Source organism: Spodoptera frugiperda, chromosome 12 (assembly GCF_023101765.2).
Source record: "Spodoptera frugiperda isolate SF20-4 chromosome 12, AGI-APGP_CSIRO_Sfru_2.0, whole genome shotgun sequence".
Classification (NCBI taxonomy): domain Eukaryota; kingdom Metazoa; phylum Arthropoda; class Insecta; order Lepidoptera; family Noctuidae; genus Spodoptera; species Spodoptera frugiperda.
Window position 1 is genome coordinate 1,797,748 of NC_064223.1, and position 20,412 is coordinate 1,818,159.

The 20,412-nt window shown below is 37.1% G+C and overlaps 2 protein-coding genes across 10 annotated transcripts in view; one reads left to right on the forward strand and one right to left on the reverse strand.

The window, feature by feature from the left end:
* Nucleotides 1-20,412, forward strand: part of LOC118263008 (ecdysone-induced protein 74EF) — a 192,288-nt gene that overhangs the window by 42,791 nt on the left and 129,085 nt on the right. For 6 of the 8 annotated variants that reach the window (XM_035574735.2, XM_035574734.2, XM_050697544.1 and 3 more), the window contains exon 3: nucleotides 7,966-8,026. The gene's annotated coding sequence lies outside the window, so the exon portion shown is untranslated. Of the gene's footprint in view, nucleotides 1-7,698; nucleotides 7,852-7,965; nucleotides 8,027-20,412 lie in introns of those variants that run through there. The other 2 variants (XM_050697545.1, XM_035574736.2) reach the window with 2 other exon arrangements.
* LOC118263009 (U7 snRNA-associated Sm-like protein LSm11) overlaps nucleotides 1-20,412 on the reverse strand; it is a 36,876-nt gene that overhangs the window by 7,527 nt on the left and 8,937 nt on the right. The window contains exon 2 of one of the 2 annotated variants that reach the window (XM_050697550.1): nucleotides 13,915-14,027. The exons of the other annotated variant lie outside the window; for it this stretch is intronic. Within the exon in view, the coding sequence (XP_050553507.1) occupies nucleotides 13,915-14,027 (113 nt within the window). The remainder of the gene's footprint in view (nucleotides 1-13,914; nucleotides 14,028-20,412) is intronic. 2 annotated transcript variants of the gene reach the window in all.

Below are 20,412 nucleotides of genomic sequence, written 5' to 3' on the forward strand. Positions count from 1 at the left end.
CTACATTGTCACACCCGGTAAGGGTTTAATGTCGATTTGAATTTGTTTTGTTTTTGGAAATATATTGTTTAAATTAATTTTGAGGTAAATAAGGTCTAGGTCTTACCTTGATTCCTAAGTTAGTTTTTGTTAGGAAGGCCCCAAGAAAGACGCAAGTAATGCCCCGATGTGTTGATAATGTTCTAGTGTCCTAACACAGAACTAATCATACAATTATCTGCTTTGCTTTCCTTAATTCTATTAAAGATATCTGAACCAATTTAAATGTATTTATTTTGGACATTTCTTTCCCAATTTGTCATTCAATCATGTGAATAATGTCCACGCAAATGTGTATTGGACCAAAAAAGCTTGACCTTTACCACGTAAGTATACCTTTAAGATCATGGCTCTTTGACAATTTGTATGAAATTAATCATTTTTACACAGTACCTTATAATTAATTACTACTCTCCATATATGGCTACCACTTTTATTTATGTGGTAAACTTACACTTACTTTGTAAGTTGAATGTATTTTTCTGATCGCATTTAAGATACACATTACCTGCCTACATAGTATTGTTTTAAATAAATAAGTTGTTAATTTGTAACTACATACAACAGTAAGTAAGTATACAGAAATTTATTCTTACTTGCATGTCTATAGTTAATTAATATCACGTGTAATATATATAATGCGTAGTTGGATTGGATCATCTGATTTCATGACGCCTAATGAGTAGGTGGACTTATGGGACAGAGGTCAGATAATATTAACTTTTGGTATAATTGTGTGACTACGTCTATACTATAATTAAATATTAATCGAGGATGCCTATTAACATAACTACGCACGTATTTCAATTTGTAGACAATAAACTGTTTGAAATTATAATTCCTATTCAACGGCAAGCATGAATTTCAACTGTAACAACACATAGCTAAAAGAAAATTGGCCGACCTTGAACAGTCTCCAAATACTCCGCCATCTCCCAAACCTGTGACCATTGACCGCTAGAGAAAGTAAACAGACACTTGCGCGACGTACACGCGGCCTTGGCGAGGCCGTCGTTGGTCCCAAACAACCAAAATCAGACTTTACACGTCAACAAATTGAGTCCAACTTCGTCCATCACCCAATTGGCGGACCGAAAAAAAGTGATACGACCGACCTTGAAAATTGCACCTTACCTGTTGGTAGATAGAGTATACATTTGTGTAGTGGTCCTGTGTCTATTGCGGCAGAGGCAGTGGTACCCCCACGTCGCCGCAGTGAAAGTGAGCGGTGACGCTGCACGCGGAAGCGTGGCGACCAGCGGCAGGTAAGGTGAAGGTATGATAATGTGATTAGTATTTACTCGCATGCCTCGTTCAGGTAATACTGGATAATAAAACTGTTTATTTATAGACGTGTGGACGTTCCAGTTGCACCGACTGCCGACTGGTGCTCGCGTTTTGACAGCTAAGAAAGTGGTTCTACAACTGAGAGCTGCGACTCTGAATGATGCATTGACACATGCACGAGGAATGCTGCTCGTGGGTTACGACTGAATGTCGAGCTCTGAAGCAATACCCCATATTTTCTATAATAAAAATATTGCAAAAATCGAAGAAATTAACTTTCACGACTTTTTTCGTTGAATTTATATTTGCAATACCAAAGCTCCACGATTATTTATCAAAAATGGCATGGAAGCCGGTTTTGTTTTTGTGCCGCATGCCGTACCGTGATTGTCTGATACACGTAACGGATATCCCCCTTACAAGGTCAGTGTCAAAGCCGAATCACAAACGTCAAAGAACTGTCACTTTTGTAAACGCGACCGGACGCCATTATGTAACCAGTGAACTAGTGTAACAGACACTATTTAGGAACCTGCTCTTTGTGCATCTTGGGTTGCATAAGAACTGATTGATGGCAAGGGGGTGCTGACTTCAATAACTGAACAGTGAAACATATAAGGAAGCTCAACGTGAATCCCGAATTTGTCACAACATTTTTCTTGCCAGAATTAATAGCTGTCGGAAAATAAGTTGTTTTGAAAAGTTTGATTGAAATTCCTGGAATATAAACTCATTAATTCGGAGGAACTTGATAAATGAATGATTAATATAGCAGTAATTCAGTTGTAAAACTAATACCCTAATACGTCATGGAGATGTGAGAACGTGATCATGATCTGTCACTCTCGTGTTAATAGCATTCGAAACATGACGACGTAACATGTCGTAAGGTTCACAACAGTTCACTCTTTCGTAACTTTCTTTTTTATTCACAACATAATGAAATCTCCGTGAAATGCATGTCATCTCTTTTAATTTAATCATCTCTATTATGATTATAATATTAACAAGTCGGAAGATACAAGATGAACTTATGGCAACAAGTTCTACAAGTCAGAATCTGAATAATTTTGATAATTTCTCCGATTATCGTATATTTACATATGTAGTGTTGTGATAAGTGATGTGTTAGATCAACCCACGACCTATCACAACTCATCAAAACCGCGAAAGTAGCAAGCGGTCGTGTCTCGTTGCGCAAACGCTCCAGATCCGGCACTCTCGATTTCGGCGCGTGCGCAGCCGCCACGGTCACGGGCACCTGACGCCGGTGTTTTTGTTTCGTTCGGCATAATTCGGTGTTATGACGTCATGTCACAGTGGTCACCTACCTTTGTTTGTGATGCTGTGATTGTCTACTGTGTACTGGGTAAACGTGTTGTGTTATGCAGATTTGACTTCGCTTTCGCTTTAAATGTAAAGTTACCTCTGTCCCATTTCAAGTTTGAGTAATAGCATTTTTCTATTGATTTGGAAATCCAAAAATACTCCGTTACGTTTCCTTGTTTACAATATTAATTTGTCAAACAACATTTTTAAAACATCCAATCTGTTATTTATTTTCAAAAAACTTCGTGTTTTGAAACCGTAACTTCCGCTTGTTTTTCCCGCATTTCGGGACCTTCGCGTGAAAAATAAAGCGATGGCTGGTATAATCTGTGCAATGATCCGGAGTGTTCACGTCACGATGATTTCTTTCGATGTTCACGCTCCACGGGATTGCGTGAACAAGCAAAAACTTCAATCAAGATCATTTAAATTTTACTTTGATGGCAATGGACGGCTGACTGCAGTGCTCACCGAAACGTTGACTTTTTCATCGGCTCTCAATGATGCGTATTATGCTAATACTTGATCTCTTTGCTTTACTTTCTCGAGAATTCAGATAAAATTCCTAGAAATCTATTCCAATACTCACGGCATCTTCATTATCCAAATATTTTTATAGGTCTTCATTAAAGCTGATTTACCTACAACCGTGACTTTTAATTCAAGATCATGACCGTGATAGCGACCTTACAAATTATTTAAAACGATAAACTGGTGACTTAGAACAGATTGTAAATTAGTTAGTTAAATCGTGGATGGAGAAGACTCCAGTAGTAGGTATAGAGTAACTTGTACAAGAGAACAATAGCATAGAACCAAAAAACATCAAGCTCAGACCTTCGAGAACTGCATTGTAGATGAGTGAGGAAGGAAAACCGAGCCGGAAATTCAGCCGTGCATAAAGATCCAAACGAAAAAATAACCGGAATCGGACAAATGGCCTTCCTCGACACCCGGCAAGGCCAGCCCTTTATCGAATGTTAAAAAAACGTACAAATACAATGATAACAACGTCTCAAGGTCCGGCCCTACACTGGGTAAAGGTCGAGGCGTATTTGTTTTTTATTGGATAAGAATAGTCTCTGGAATTTTTCCGAGATCTCATCTCATTTGCATAGTAAAGTGGAAAATTGGACTACATGGTGACTGAATTAATACCGAAGCACCTTGACCTAAAAAAATAGTTGAATAGAATTAAATCCGAATTATATGAAACAATAGGCAAAATGTCGCTGCCTCGAAGTCACATACATAATTTATTTTACTTCACCCTGCACTATGACTTGTGTTTTATAATTACCGAGGTCTAATTATGAAATCTACCTCTAGGCGTCGAAATAAAGCTGTGTGCGTGTGGTGACTGACAGCACTGCCTGAAGGCAGAACAAAAAATCTTGGAAAATTTCAATAAGTAGATGTATCATATGACCAACCCGATAAAATAAAGGTCAGAACGTCTTAAACAACGAATCATGCGCACAAAGACATGTTAAGTCAAAATAAGCAAAATATTTTGCGATGCGTGCGCAGCTCTACCCACTAGGTTATTTGATTAACACATTAGTATTACCCAAACTGGTTTGATGTAACCTTACGTATTTGTTTACAAACACACTTTTTTAGCTTAATTAACGTCATCTATTTTAGGTATCGCTGCCAAAACATTGATATTATTTTTAGACAAAGCGAGGATTCAAGGACTTACTGTCCATTGTATTCTGTGGTGAGTTTATGTAGCCAGATGGTAGCATTAAGAAACTGTACTTACATTTGTAAAATGACATGAACCAACAACTATCATCTTCAAAATTATACTTTGAAAGCCAATGAAGTCATCATTTTGGAAATTGTAAAGCAGGATAATCACATCAAACAAAGCTTCAACATTTACCGTTCGACCAAAAACAGTTACAAAGCCACAATTTTCAAAACCCACCACCAGACTAAAATCTCAATTATTGTCCAAAATTGAGTTTTTCGCCGCAAATGACCAACATCCGTATGTCCTTGTGGGAGGCACGACGAGTGCCTTATAATTCTCCCTCACGAAACCATTTCGATATAGGAAGCGTGCACCGCTGACCAAAATGGACGGTAATTACAAAAGTGATTAATGGAAATGCTCAGTTCTTGCTTGATCTTTGATTTTTTTGCTGTGCGAGCCTTACTATCAGCTGCCAGAGATGTTGGGACATTTAATTTTCCCATGAGAGGGACGAACCGTAATTATCTGCTTAACTCCCTTGCTCTATGGGATTAAGCTAAAACTGCACTATCTAGGTCAATCAGACATTTTAGTAGATGCGTGATAAATAAACACGCGGAAAGCACGCTGTTTTGTTCCAAAACTGATTTAATCCTGCCAAAAATTGCATGATACAAATTAATTATTATTGTTTATAACAGTTCCGGATAACGTTTTCCAAAGGTTACAGAGTGGGGCATTGTCCTTGTCAAAATATTAATTATTTTGTGTATAAGTGAAGTGAGTGACCTTAATATTATTAATCGAACAGTTACATTATTTTGATTTACCGTAAAAAATATGATAGGTGGTAAATTTCCGCATTTTTAATTAACGCATTCGTTACGGCAGCCATTTTTGAACATTACAATTATAATGCAATCATTATTATTGTATACATAGCATCATTATTGTTCGTCCTTCTAGCTCAAAGAAGTGTACCAAAGTTCAGTCATTAGCTGCAAGATATTATACGACTAGGGCGATAATCATCCAACGACTTGTCCCGCCTTGGGCGAGGCGAGAGGGAATGTCAGACTCTTACTGACTACAAACCACCCCGTTCCTATACCTACTTTTGGAGCCGGAGCCCCGGTATCCTGCTATTATATGACTGAAACGAACAAACATAAGTCACAAATTCGAACACTCTAGCAACTTCCAATAAAAACTTTGCCTTATTATCTAGCTCCAAAATAGTATTAGTTATTCAGCAACTATTTATATATTCCAAGAACTATTAACAAGGTGTTGGTCCGTTCATAATAATTACATTCAACCGTTGTACTTTAACATTCGCCTTTGTTTCTGTATTTTTAAGACTAATTTCTAAATTAAAATATAATCAGTTTCATTATATGCAGTATAAAGTATGGAAATTTCGTTCATTTCAGTTAGCTAACAATGCTTAAAATATTCATGTAGGTAAAGTATAATGTTAAGTTATTGAAACTAATCCAAGTGCACTTCACAATCAATTATGCAACGGAATAGCAATAACATAATTATCACGAATCTCACACACACAGCTTGCCAATACGTTTTATCGTAATCAAAACAATATTATCGTAGAAGTGCATAGAGCAGGAAGCGTGCGCGGGCGCCGGCCGTGACAGTTGCCGCGAGGTCGCGCTGCAACGTAATTGTGACGCGTTTTGCGTAACAATACTTTTGTTCCACTGTCTCTGATTGACTGGCCGCCAACAGATGATTGATTGGGGATATTATTGCTGACCGCTACTTTACATCTATCCATTTACATAATTAACTTTAATATTACATTATTAACGTTTAAATTCCATTATCATGAAGTAATCACTAACTACTAAGCAATAAGTTGAAAACAAAACAACACTCATACAACATTATTGCACAATCTCGTAAGACGAGCGCAATTTTCTCGTTTTCTGACATTAGTCAGCTCTTAAATCTCACAGTCATACATTGTGATGGTAAACTTTCACATCAGATAGTGTGCGCATGCGCTGAGAGGATGCAAATGCGCCGATCACATAATGATTCAGCAAATAATGTACGAACACGCTCCTTGAAATTTCGCAAAATAGCTTAGAACTTTACCCTAACAAGGGCCATTAAAATACTCGTAAAGCATAATGAGTCAGTAGCAACAACATATACTACACAAATCCTAAGAATGGAGATTGAAGCTATCAAACTGCATACAATAATCATGTAAAAGTTACGTAAACCTGCAACATGTTTGTGCAGACATTCCACACTCGAGCTAAACCTTTTGAGTCCTAACAAAAAACTTACTCTTAGCACTTCTTGTCCATAATTTGACGATATTGCATAACATCGTCCACTGACACTAGAATACCAAGACGTTACAGGTAGTGAATGCATAACACCGTCCTAAGAAGACTTATGTAAATTACTAGAATAAAGGAATACATACTTAGTCTTAAGGCAATAGAATTAAAAATCCTAAATTGGAAAAATGCTCATTATAGCAAGGAAAATAGTAGATAAACGTCGTAGTTCGTATAAAGTTAATCTACTCATAACTGCATTTATCTCAAGTAATTTACAATAAATTTTATCTGAGACATTCAGCTGCAATCATCGGGAAAGCCACAAGGCAATCAAAGGTCGGCTCTGCATCGCAGGTCATTTAAAATTACTGCGATAGGACCTTTGCGAATTCAATTTCCAGCACGAATTTGCATCAATCTGCGAAGATTAGCGAAAGTAATGGATTAAGAGGGACAATGGATTCATGAATCATTTTTCCTAGTAGTACAGTGAATACAGAGGCTTAATTAACATTTGTTAACGGTGAGCACCATCGGTCTTTGTGTCTATGTGCGATGTGCATGCCGCTGGGCGCTGCAACCGCAACGCATGTGCGTGGGAAGATGAAACACACCATGATTATGTATGAGCCATTTGTAAGCTTATTCCTCCGTCATAATAGCTTTTCTTTACAAGGAATTTCATATTAATATTCGTCATTTTCTAAGTTGTAAGTTTTCTTATTATGTAACTGGAGACCATTGCAGAAGAGGTATTTTGTTTACTTAAATAAATAATTAGTTAATTAATAGGAAACTACATTTTATTGAAAATAAAATATGTCCATAAATTAGCTGATAATTGCTTTTTAATTAGGTAGTCATAGACGTGTGTGGAGCAAATTACACGTGTGTCACCGTCGGCGGTCGAGCGGCGACTGCGCTTCGAGTGCGCCTCGGCCGTCGACAGGCGGAAGCGTGCGCGCGCGCACCCGCGCAAGGCTACGCTCATGACCTCGCACCGTCTTTGTCTAGCGCTATCTAGCGTCTGTTTACCCGCGAGGCCGAATGCATCATACCTTTGCTTGGCGCGTACTTGAAAACTAAATGATTATTGAAACCATAAATTTATCGTTAGGGTATACGATTCTTTTTGAAGAGAAACCTTGTAGATAAATTGAGTGATAATGAATCGAGGTACTGAGTAGCGTACGGACGGGCCGCTCTGTTTTATATGAATTAACGTTCGTTGTTTAGATTTACATTTTATTTGTTGTTGACGCTTACTAATTGTCTTGTTCTTTTTTTCAGATATGGCGCGATACAAGTGACCATATCAATCGCATGATCGAGTGGGAGCTGTTGGTTAGATGTGAGTACAACCTTTATACTTAACCTCCAAACATCAGACGACACAATCAAAAGTAGTCTACCTACTGCGATTAAAATTAAGCTCGAGCTACAAAACCTTATTTGTCAGACTGAGTTGGTAGGTTTTTTCTTCAGACCTTCATGGACTGACTAAGATTTAAGTTTTTAGTGCGGCTAAAAAACTGGTAAGGTCATCAAGTACCACCAATCCAATAAGAGTAAACCACACACTGCAGGTACGTCTCGTACGTAATATAGGAAAATTACAGGAAAGAAAACACCGCGTTGTATATAGAAGAAAACATTAAATATTGTTTACGATTACATTATGCATTTATACCGTAACTTAGAACTTTAAAGGCATACAAATCTCAACTTACTTGCGAGATTACAAAGCTTACTTCAGCGTGGCGATACCTGTGTATTTGTTTAGTTATTCAAATAAATAAATATTTTACTACGTATTATAATACTAGCATCAGCCTGCGACTTTGCCTGCGTCATTAAGATAAAAGCAGCACAGGGTTATTACAGTCTTTCATTCAGATCCCTTCAGTAGCTCTTCATACATCCTCGCATACTTATGCATTTATAAAACTGACAGGATAGGATATGATATAGAGAGGTTGTCACCAATTATGTTACGAATAGCATGAACAGGGGATGCTTATAACTAATAATAAGATAAAAACAAAACGAACGAACGTATATAGAGTGTAATATAGTCGGTTAAACTTAACACTGGCACCTACTGGCTGCAGAGCGGAGGTTTTTTTAACATCAGTTTGAATGTTGACGACCTTGTCATTGCCCACATTTCGGGGTGAACAGCTCACGACTCGAGACCAGAACCACTCTGTATATATATTTACTAAATACTACGTATAACGTATGTATGTATGTATTATTTTTAATGACGTGTTATATTTGGACAAGTATTTGTATATGGGATCGTTGCCTATGTTTACAATAGTAAGGTTGATTATCGTTTAAAAGAATATCTACATGGCATGTTTCAATCTTAATATAATTACCATATAATAGCTCCTCGGTATAGGAGAACTGTGCATGATTAAATAAATAAAAAAATATCCGCGATAAGCATATTAGTCTAAACATATTTAATAATCGGTTTTACCCCATAAAACACAATACCACACCATCCTAGGTACTAAGTGAATAAACTAACTTCCTGTATAATTTTACTCAGCCTTACCAGGATAACTCGGTGATACCTATTCATTTACCATTTTATGTGCATTTACATACTTGTGCCTACTATAATATCTTCCGCTTCGAGCGCAAAGCTTGCTTATGAAAACATTACCTAAGTCGTTATCCTTCACTCTTTTTAATTTATATTGGATAGGTAGAGTGGTATCGCACTAGAAGACTAGCATTACACCTACGTACATATGTTTATTGAATTGAAATTGGTCCAAATTGACATCGAGTCCATTTGGACCAATTTTTTGTACCTATTGGAAAAATATTAGTAAATTGTATTAATTAATTTCACTACCACAATACTAACATTACTTTCTGCCTGAATTCCTGAAGTATGAAAATAGGTTTTTTACCTCCCAGAATAATAGAACAAGCTCAACAATGAGGTTATTTTAAAGTCTCACTCTCTCTTCACTTCAGTATAAGTTTCTTTTTTTATAGTTAAGTACAAGTAGCATCAAAATATTCTCATATTTATACTCAGTACACCCATCTCTTGTCTCTTTTAATTATAAAGCAATCCACAACCTTGTATAATAAACGTTTAATTGAATGAGATTACATCAGGCAATCACTCGGTTTCAGGAAAAAACATAAATATTATTTCCTGTTCATTAAGACCATGAACGTTGCCCCTGATTAGCTAATTGAACATGTAAATGGAATTTTATTTTTCGTTATAATTTAATCTTAAATTTTCATTAGATACTTCTGAGGTAAACGAAATTTACATCTAAAATTAATTACAGTAATGTCGGTTTTCTTATAAATTAAGGCCAAAAAAATATGTTGTAAAAAGCTGCATCAAAAAAGTACTCCATATATAGGCGCATGCTACGAGGTTTCTCAGCAACACCTCTAACGAAGCAATCAATTACGCATTGATATGTTGGCTTCAAGGCGAGCAGGCCAGCAGCTCCGAAATCGAATAATGACAGACAAATGTCTCAAACCTACTAGGAAGTATCGTGCCCGATTCGTCCTAGCAAGCCCTTGTTAACGAGACGCACACCACCGCGCCACCGTACCGATACGCCTGCACACACGCGCACGCCACGCACACGTTCACAAAAATGGCCATGAGATAACTGACATCACAGCAAGGTCCCGCCGGTCGGTACGGTCAACAAAAAAACATTTTTCGTTCAATTAAAATGTTAAAGATGGAGGTTTCAATGCAAAGTTCCGCAGCATGACGTCAGCGCCGTCGTCCGCGCTAATCAACCCTGAACTTTACATGAAAACACGAAAATTATGCATCTTACAACCGCAAGATCAGGCAAAATATACGCTTTACGATCATATTAACATTTTATTATGTTCGTTATTGAAATAATAAGTGTACGGTCTATGATTTAACGACGCAGATCTGCGTCGGGTCTAGATTGTATCTGCATAAATGCTTAGAAAAATAACTATAAACGTTTTAATTTAAACAAATTGCGGTAACTAAATAAACGAGATGCAATCGTTATTTTTACAGTTTCATGTTCAATGTCAGTTCCTTGCTTTTAAATAATTTTATTTGTCAATTCCTCAATTCGCATCTAGGAAATGGATTGAGAAGACAGTGAATAAAGTTTGATGTTGTAAACAGTTGCCTGTCGTGGTGTCGGTACAGCCACGTGCATCACGCATGCTGCGTAACATATAGTAATGACAGTGTTTGTGTCGGCGACTGCCGGCCTTCGGACCCCGAGCTGCGATGAATATTTTTAACTAAGGGCCCACGCAACCATACGAATGTACTTCTTAATTCCTGCATACACTTGAACCAAATCTACATCTCGTTGACACTGAGCAACTAGCTCCACTTGAGGTGACCGATAAACCTTTAACAATTACCTTCTCAAATTCATTCGATACCTTCAACCTTTCTATTACAGCACTTGATTTGTTACTCACGTCTAATCTGCGAAGGTAAATTGAATAGACGTGTATTTTTTCAGTTAAAATGGAATTACAACAAAGAGAATATTTAAAATAATCGTGTAATTAGTATTCAAGGTGACAAGGGCTCCCAGCGATGATTACGATTTGTTCGTATGTATTTTGTATAAGGAAACGGAGTAGTACCAGTATATTGTATGTTTACTGAAGGCCTTCAAGGGCTACGGGCTATGTAATCGCTATAATTAACTTGCTTGCCTGCTTATACGAAAATGGTTCGGTTTAAAATCAAAATATACCAAACCCAAACAAAGTGAATGGAGCGTATTTATTAAAATCTTGTTTTAGTATACTTCTAAAATCAAGTATCATCATCATTCGTTAAAAAGCCTCTAAAACTAAACATTTAAAACAGCATCATAAAATCTAATTCAATTAAAATCAAATTACAAATAAAATTAACAAGGCACGAGCTCCTAATTTATTTGCACTCGGTACGCCAGACGCCACACATTGCACCGCACGGCGCGAGCGCACCAATAATAGAAACTTGCAAATCGCGCTGCGCAGACGCCGGCCGGACGGACGGCCTGCAAGGCTCTTCCTAGACGATTATGAGTCAGCATCCTACACTTCTAGAACTGACTGCTTGCCCTACTGATACCATATTCGTTACTACTAATATTACTATCAATTTCACTGAGATTCATCATAGCTTCTTATCCGGGAGACATCCGGACTCCTTTAGGTATAATTAGATATCAGCACCAACCATTACAGTCAAGCATCTCCTTGGGTATACTTTTAAAGAGTCCAAGACTCATTAGTTACCTTATTTCAGATGTTAGATAATAAATTAGTACTCAAGGCAAGGATTAATAGTAACACCAATAATGGGAGACCCCTTAATCGGATTTCATTGTGATTATTGGATATTGCCTTCATGAGTTACATTTACATGACTTCAAAGCTCAATTGTTCTAATTAAATCGAATGCAAATTAATTGGACGGAGGCATGAAGGTAACGATGTAACATGCGAGGAGCGTAGCACTCCGTGGTATGCCCTTGCAGTGTTCAAATTAAGTACAACTTACACGTGGATCAAACTACTGCAAACGCAGTCATTATTTTACTAAATTACTAGTAACATGTACCTACTGTAATGTACAAGTTGTATTTACTGTATTACCATTTATTAATTTCTATCATAATAGTGTGTTGAAGATTTGTATGCCTGGTGATGTTGTGTAGTGATTGTTGATCACAGATTTACTTTTGGGAGTTTAGGATTAGGCCTTGTATCAGGAAAATAGGTATAATATTCTCATCCCTAAACAACTCCAGACAGCCTTGGTGTCTATACCAAAAACACCAACTTTTCATGAGTTATGTTACGATATTTAAGTTAGAAAGCCTACAAATACCCAGAAGATTCTAGAATTTATGTGATCTGTTTTGAAAAAAGCAATCGAAGGTTATTATATCAAAGTTAATTTGGAGGTCAGTCGCCCAAATATTGGCGGCCAATCAATTCCGTATCGTATGTCAATTGCTTGCATCGACAGATAATGAAGACAAAATGTTCCAATCACGTATAATAACTCCATCCGAATGAACAATCAGCAACAGCGCGGGATCGAGTCCTGCACAATGTAATAATGCTGAATTTTTTGGCCAATCATATCTCTGGTAGTGGCAATTCGGTTTGAATTGTTTTTAATTAGATTGAAATTATTGAAACTTTTGTAGGTGGAGTTTCTTGCGCGTTCTACTCCATACGAATCTACATTTTGGAACTTTGCTGACGGACAAAAATTGCATGTTTTTCAACAATGTATAAAACACAGTCTATTCAACTTCTTTCCAAACATGTTGATAACGAATATCTGGCACATACAATTCTGCACGATTCTAGTATTGACATAGCTTGCAGCTTCGCTTTGTTTACTCGGAAAACTAGAGCAGACATTTTTAAATTATGTTTACACTGCGCAATAATACGCAAATATGGCATCCTTGTTTGTTGTTTAGTCTCAAAATAATTTGGAACTCGACAAAATCGTATTAAAAGATTATCAAGTTGATTACCAAGATTAAAAATTTCAGAGACATCTTGCACGCTTTTATCTACAACATTAACCCCAAAAAGCTCATTTCACTTTTAACGTCCCTACACCAGTGTCCAAGGTACCTCGGCTATTAAACCTGAAAGAGCTTCATCACTGTCCGCTCCATGCTTTACAATTTCCACTAGCTACTCGTAGAAAGGGCTTTGTACTATTTCGGTTTTGGGCAAGCCATCAGTCATCAAAGCGCACACAGCTTCCGCGTTGGAAACTGGCCAGATATGTACAAAGGATGCATTAAGGACCCAGAATTATGACACACGATCCAAACACACATTGGCTGTAAAGTATTACGGTTTTAGAGTAATGTGTTCTAGTTCAGAATTGCCATTTTATATGCAGATTCGATGTGGGGGGAAATAGAAACTATTTCCTACCTAGTTTTATTGTTATCGATCATTCTAACACCCTTCTGCTTCTCTAGTTTCGTGATGACGTGAACACGTAAATAATATTTTATAAACAGCAACAAAATTCGACGATGGTGGATGAAATAAAACTTTTGAAATATTACAGTACAATATTCCCTTTTCGTCACTCTATGAGTGTCATGAACAAGCCTCTCAAATTCCAAGAAACCCCGTAAAAATATCACAAATCATCTTTCTTAATACCAACAACTATGGTGCTTTTAAAAGCCTTACCTTAACTCTAAGCCTCTTGTCAACGCACTCCTTTAGAACCCCAAGAGGTCCTTCCATAGCCTCTATACGAGTGAGGAGGTTCCTCTCTCTATACTCCTTTGTTGGCACCATGGCTGAAACCACAAATAAGCGGTTAATTATTAAGATAAGGGCACTTTTAGCATTTTTCGTTGGCAAGATGCAGACTTCCCATGATGCAAAAAAAAAAAAGATATAAATTAAAGGAGTACGCAACTTATGGAATGGTCGTAGACGTCGTAGTAGGTGGCGCTCTGTAGTGTCTGCCTACTCTCGGGTGACAAAGGCGTGAGTTTATTTATGTATGTATGTAAGGGCACTTAAAATAGTTTTGCCACGAGATGTTCTAGCGTACCTTTTGTTTGTATTTTTGTACGCACGGTTATGAGTCATGACGCAACTCGAGGAAGATATCAAATAATGTCCCGTGAAGGTAAACTTGTATCATCCGCGTACCTACTTACGTACAACTACCTAAGAAATAATACTTAGCAACTCAGGTTTCTCTTAAATGCTTAAAATGTCTAATCGTTTTTAATCCTATTATTTTTATTTCTTCCAAGACAGTCCAAACAGGCACAATGATAATGTAATTATCGTAAGTTGGACAGCTGAACCTCAGCTATTAATAATACGAGACAAACGCGTAAGTATTAGTGTATTACGATAACAATGACGAAAAGAAGTCAACGCACCCGCTTTATCAGCGACACGAATATGACACCTGTAAAAATATCGCAAGTTTACGTCACCTCCCGGCCCAGTGCACGGGGTATGCGCGGCCGCACCGGCGCACACGCGTGCACTCGTGCGCTGGAGCACTCACCCATCAGTTTGGTCAATGCCTGCTTGCCCCAGTGTCATTGCTGAGTTCATCAAGACGTAACGAGCGAAAATAACGTAAACAACTCATACCATAACTCATCAGCTTCGATAAAACATTAGAATAAAATTTTCGACGAAATAGCCAATTTGAAACCTTATCGCCGAATAGTTACCGTTACTTTTCGCAAGTATTTATACAGCTTAATAAAACTATAAAGATACATTGATAAACGCTTCTAAATATAAACGTATCTAAATGAAATCAAGAGCGGCTGCGGAACGGGTTCTCATTAGAACCACGTTAGAACGAGACGATTACTATCGACGCGTTCAAATTAGACGAATTGCAGGTTTACAATCGACTGTAGAGGCTTACTTTATTATAAAAATAAGTACAAGTAATTTATGTTAATCGCTAAATTATATAACACGTGTTACACGATGGACATGAAAAACTATGTATATTACAAAGAATTTTGCTGAACGAGACGAACTATTTTTACACCCTCTACAATTTCATCAAAATAAATAACATACATTCACAAATTGGAGATGTTCATTAGACGTGGCTTTATAAAGCTTATACCAATTAGTAACTAGATTGAGCACAATAATTCCACGATATTATTATCTTTTCTAGGAATCGCTAACTTTATTCCTCTAAGGATCAACCCTCGACTTTGATCCGTCTCTCGTAATATTATTCCGTGATAAGTCGTAATTAAGACTTTACGTAACTTCTTGTAAGTCAAATAAAATAAGTAGTTCTTACAGTAATAATTCAGATTCCGCTATTCAGCGAGGAGGCTCTGAGTAAATATTAAATTTTAATGTTAATTGTCTTCGCCAGCTGGTCGCTATTTAGTTTGTAGTCTATTTTAATTCAAAGGAGCAGATGCTCTCATAAACGATGTACCTAATGGAAATTTTAATCACGTTACGTTTTTTCAAGCTATATTTAATTTCGCAAACTTAGATAGTTATTTTGTATTACCATTGATGCTTACATTAATTACTAATTAAAAAGGTAAAACTGCGAATATGTATAGACTAATAACAAAATCTTCTCCGTGTGAGAAGAAGCCTTTGGTCAGCAGCGCCCACCTATAGGGTGTTGACGTAATTGATGTCAATAAAAATTGATCAAGCACCGATTAATAAAACTGTAAAGTATCAACAAATGTGTGCGGCGGCGGCGCTGGAGGTACCAGGGCGGCATGGCTCGCGAGCGGTCGCCGATCGCGAATTACTTTCACTCCACTATCCCCGGGCGCTGACCGCGCGGCCGGGGTCGTCGGCCGCGAGCCGAGCGCGGGAAACGCCACCCGCCATCGCGCCATTCAGAAAAGCGCGCCATGTTTACACAGATGCGCGCCGAAACGCGTGCCGTTGCATCACTTCCGTTTACGTTCCGTTCCGCCGATTATTGGCGACGTACTGATTTACTTTTATGCGTTTAACACAATTATTTGTTAACATAATTGACCCATTTGTTGATAAGTATTTTCTTTCATCCATTATTACGCAACTCCTACAAATATCGTACATTCAATAAAGGCCTATTGACTCAATTAAATGTAACGCCTAACTACTAAAAGAATAGAGCAGTTAAGTATTGCTTTGTTGGTGACGATAACAGTGAGAACGCCGGTACCGAGTGAAGAGCGCACGCGCACGCGGGTTAGCGTGATAGATAACAGAGCACGCAACTATTTGTTATCTCCTCTATAATTCGTAAACACTAATTCTCGTAATTACTTTCTTTGGAGGAGATAAGTAATACGCATAATAAAGTTACAAAAAAAGAAACCAGAATTTTATTCGCGAATTTATTTAGAGTTTATCGTTTAAAAAATGTAAGAACAAATAACAATAAAAATCTTTTTGATATCAGTTAGGACACAAATGTTAAAAGCAGCGACTTATAGTCATAACATTTTAAATGAATTAGTTTTCGCTGCCTTATCTCGGATGACACAATTATTAATCGGTATTTCTTAGCACGCGTCGTAAAATTTACAATAATTTCGGTTGGCAACACATTTTTTTTGGTAGAGGCACTTCGTCAGCTATATAGGGTTGTCTTAAATATGATTTAACGACCGCATTCTCTGTACTCAGAATAAAATAACTTAAATCCACATTCATACACATTTTAGCAAGTGCCTTAAAAATAAACGCAATCCAGGTCGTTCCAGATTTCAATATTCATCACAGTGCGACTAAACCTAATCTTTTGAATCAACATAGCTAAGATTTTGCTTCATAACTAAAGCAAGGAATTGTTGGAATTATTATGAAGTTCATTTCGTCTGCGGTTTCCTGATTTCGTTCCAATACATGTGGTCCTCAATTTTCGTGCGGAGTCCAGTGCCAACAGCCCTAGGCGCAAAATCTCTGGATGGCATGTCAACGACCGAGACTCCAGGCCGAGTGAGACGGCGAATGCCACTCATGTGGAAAGCGGTTATGCAACAATCGCACACGCGAAAGTCTAGCGAACGATGTTACGTTCGCAACGATGCATCTAGATGAACGCATTACGATTTATTCAGATATTCTCGACAATCGTAACGATCTGTCTAGCTAGTGATAGAACGATTGCCAGCAAATGTGTTTCCCTTTTTTGTTGGAAACCCATTACTTCACCAACCCTATTGAGATAGATCTCCCAACAGATGCTGGGATCTTAATCAAGATATCATCAGGATCTGTTCTTGTGGGCCAATAATACATATAGGACCCTAAATTGTACTAAAACTTTTGAAGAAGAAACGTGTTCAAAATGTTTCATTAACTGTCATGTCCATCAACTTGCAGCGTTATTTTTTTTAAGTGTCGACATTTTGCTTTGCTTTTCTTTTAATTGGATATTGTATTCTATTGCTGATAAGTTAAATAATGTTTAAAAACATGGGTTCGGCAATGATACCTACGTATCAAATCAAAAATAATTATTAGCTACATTAGGTCCCTGTTAGTCTGCTTTCGAACAAGCACTTTCTTAGATAGACTCAATAGATGTAAATGCGCGCGATTGTTCAGACCGTGTTTCAGTATTGCAAAACAATATGGCGACCGCAATAATTATACTCTAGAATCTACCATTACGCTTATATTAGGCTTAGTGATTGCACAAAAGTAGCCGATAATAGAAGCGAACAAGGAGTTTACAAGCCAGCTGTGTTTAGTCTATGGTGCGCTGTACCTGTCACTTTCCACCTCCATTTTTGTCGATTTGGCGGGAAAATAATTGGTTATATTATCACGCGATCGCGTGTTTGGGCCTTATAAATGGGCGGTTTATTAAAAAATTAAGAGTTCCTAATTAACACATGAGGGTCCTTATATCGCGTATTTTACACAAAAGTTAACATAGTTTATCTTTATTGTTTCGGTATTGGTAATAAACGTATTTTTACATAATTTGAGCTAGAAATGAAACAAAACTGATAGCTGTGAACTCCAATAATTTAAGAAGACGAAATGATATACCGTAAGTAATTTAGCGATGAATACGTCTCTTTCGGTGATAGATAATCTATAGTGACTTTCCAATTACTTCCTAAATCATTGTGTTCATATTGTCAACCCAAATAATGTAATCATCTTTGAAAACCAAAACGAAGCCATTTGATCCAAGGGATTCGCAACACAATAGTTGCGGTAGAAAAGCAAGTGACGTAATCCGAACCACTCGTTCCTAGCCAAAACCAATTGTGGATAAAAAAGGTTTATGTAAGCAAGGCCGCCGGGGCAGCGGGTCATGGGCGCTATGCAAATGAGCTGATGCCATTGTTGATAGCAAGTCATTGACTATGCGGACCTGGATACGTTACGTCCATTCACGGCAATAAAAGGATTTTTTATGATGGATTTTATTAGTGCTTCTAGCATAATAACAACATATTGCGAATAGCCGAAAACCAGTTCCGCAACATCCATTTTAATTGTAATCTCCTTTTTGAATTAGATGCGCAAACATAAATATTGTTGGACAGGTATTGTAGGCTCTAAATAAGATTGATTTGTAACCTGCATAGGCTCACAGGTTGTAATGTAAGACGTGGACCGACATTACGGATTAGCAGTGATGCGGAGTTATGCAGGGGTCATTCGTTATTTACGGCCGCAGTAAGGATGCGTGAGATGTCAAAGTTATACGCAGATTAAAATAACGACTCGTAACTTAAAATATGTATATGGCTTAACTTAATAGTTAAGTACACTCTTAACTTAGGACCATCGGTTACAACACAGATTCAATACACGCCTAAATATATTTCAAGGAAAAGGTTCGGCCTTATTGCGTCCTCGTCTAGATTAATCCCGATCGAACCTTGATCCTCAAATGGGCGAAGTCCCACAACTGCCTGGGTGGGCTGCGTAGCTTATCCAGGGGGTAAGCCTGAGATGTGAGGTGAGGGGGGCTGGGTTCGACGTCCGCAGTTGACATAGAGCCGCGTGCAATGAACGCGCGGCCTAGACTGACCTCCCGCCCGACCTGACGCTCCATGTGACAAGATGCGAACTCATACTTCTCATAGAGATGAGAAGTGCAAGCTGTTAATTTATTAGGAAGATGAGTTTTGGGCTTTGACATTTTGATTGTTATTTTTTAGGGTATTTTTGGATATGGATAAGGGAAGTCAATAAAGTAGGTACTATTGGATCAATAGTACCTATTATATTACTGTAACTATACTATTGTATGCACATTTACACAAAATAAAAAATATTTTAAATTATAAAGTTTGACCAAACTTCCACATCTTTCGTTCCAATTGCTTAAATTATATTTAATAGGTAAATATATTTCAATTAATATGATGAACATTCATTTGATAAAATGAATATTCAAACATGATCAATATGAATATGATAAATAGCAGCAAACTATATTTAGTTAAAAAATCTAACTAGAATTGTGCCCGGTTACTATAAGACAATGTCCGTCACCTATAATATTGGACGCCAAACATAAATGGCAATAAGTAGGAAATATAGGCATCTCGGCTTAGTCCTTTATTTTCCAAATAAATATGTAAAAGGTGTGATGTTTTCTTAATATGTTAAGCAGGTATAATAATCCTATTACTATTTGAGTATCAAAAATTAACTAAAGACTGTGTAGTGTCAGACATGCAATGTAACTAATCATATTAAAAACTAATCTGTATAGTTAATAAATGAATAGCATGGGGCAATGTTTAAAAAAATCTCCAAGATTTACAAAACATAAATTCTGGATTTACATCCAATATTAATGACATTGATTAGTTATGAGACTTAGTTTTTATTCTTAACTAGCCTCTGCGAACAGCTTTGCCCACCTTTCTGATAAATAAAAAAAGTGGCCTATGTATAACTAGTTCCAGACTATAATATTAACCTGTTCTAAATTTCATCTCAATCCCGTCAGCCGTTTGAATGTGAAAGAGTAACAAACATACAAAGCTTTTCATGTATAGTAGGATATTCAAATTCAAATAAATAATATTAATTTTAGTATATTAAAAGAATTTTCAATCTCGCCTTCAAAACACTTGTTATCAATAAAATAGAAATAATTGTTATGATTTACTCTACCAACGTATTTTGAATGTATGGTATCTAAGATTTTGACTATTATAAGAAAACTTGATGGAATTGACC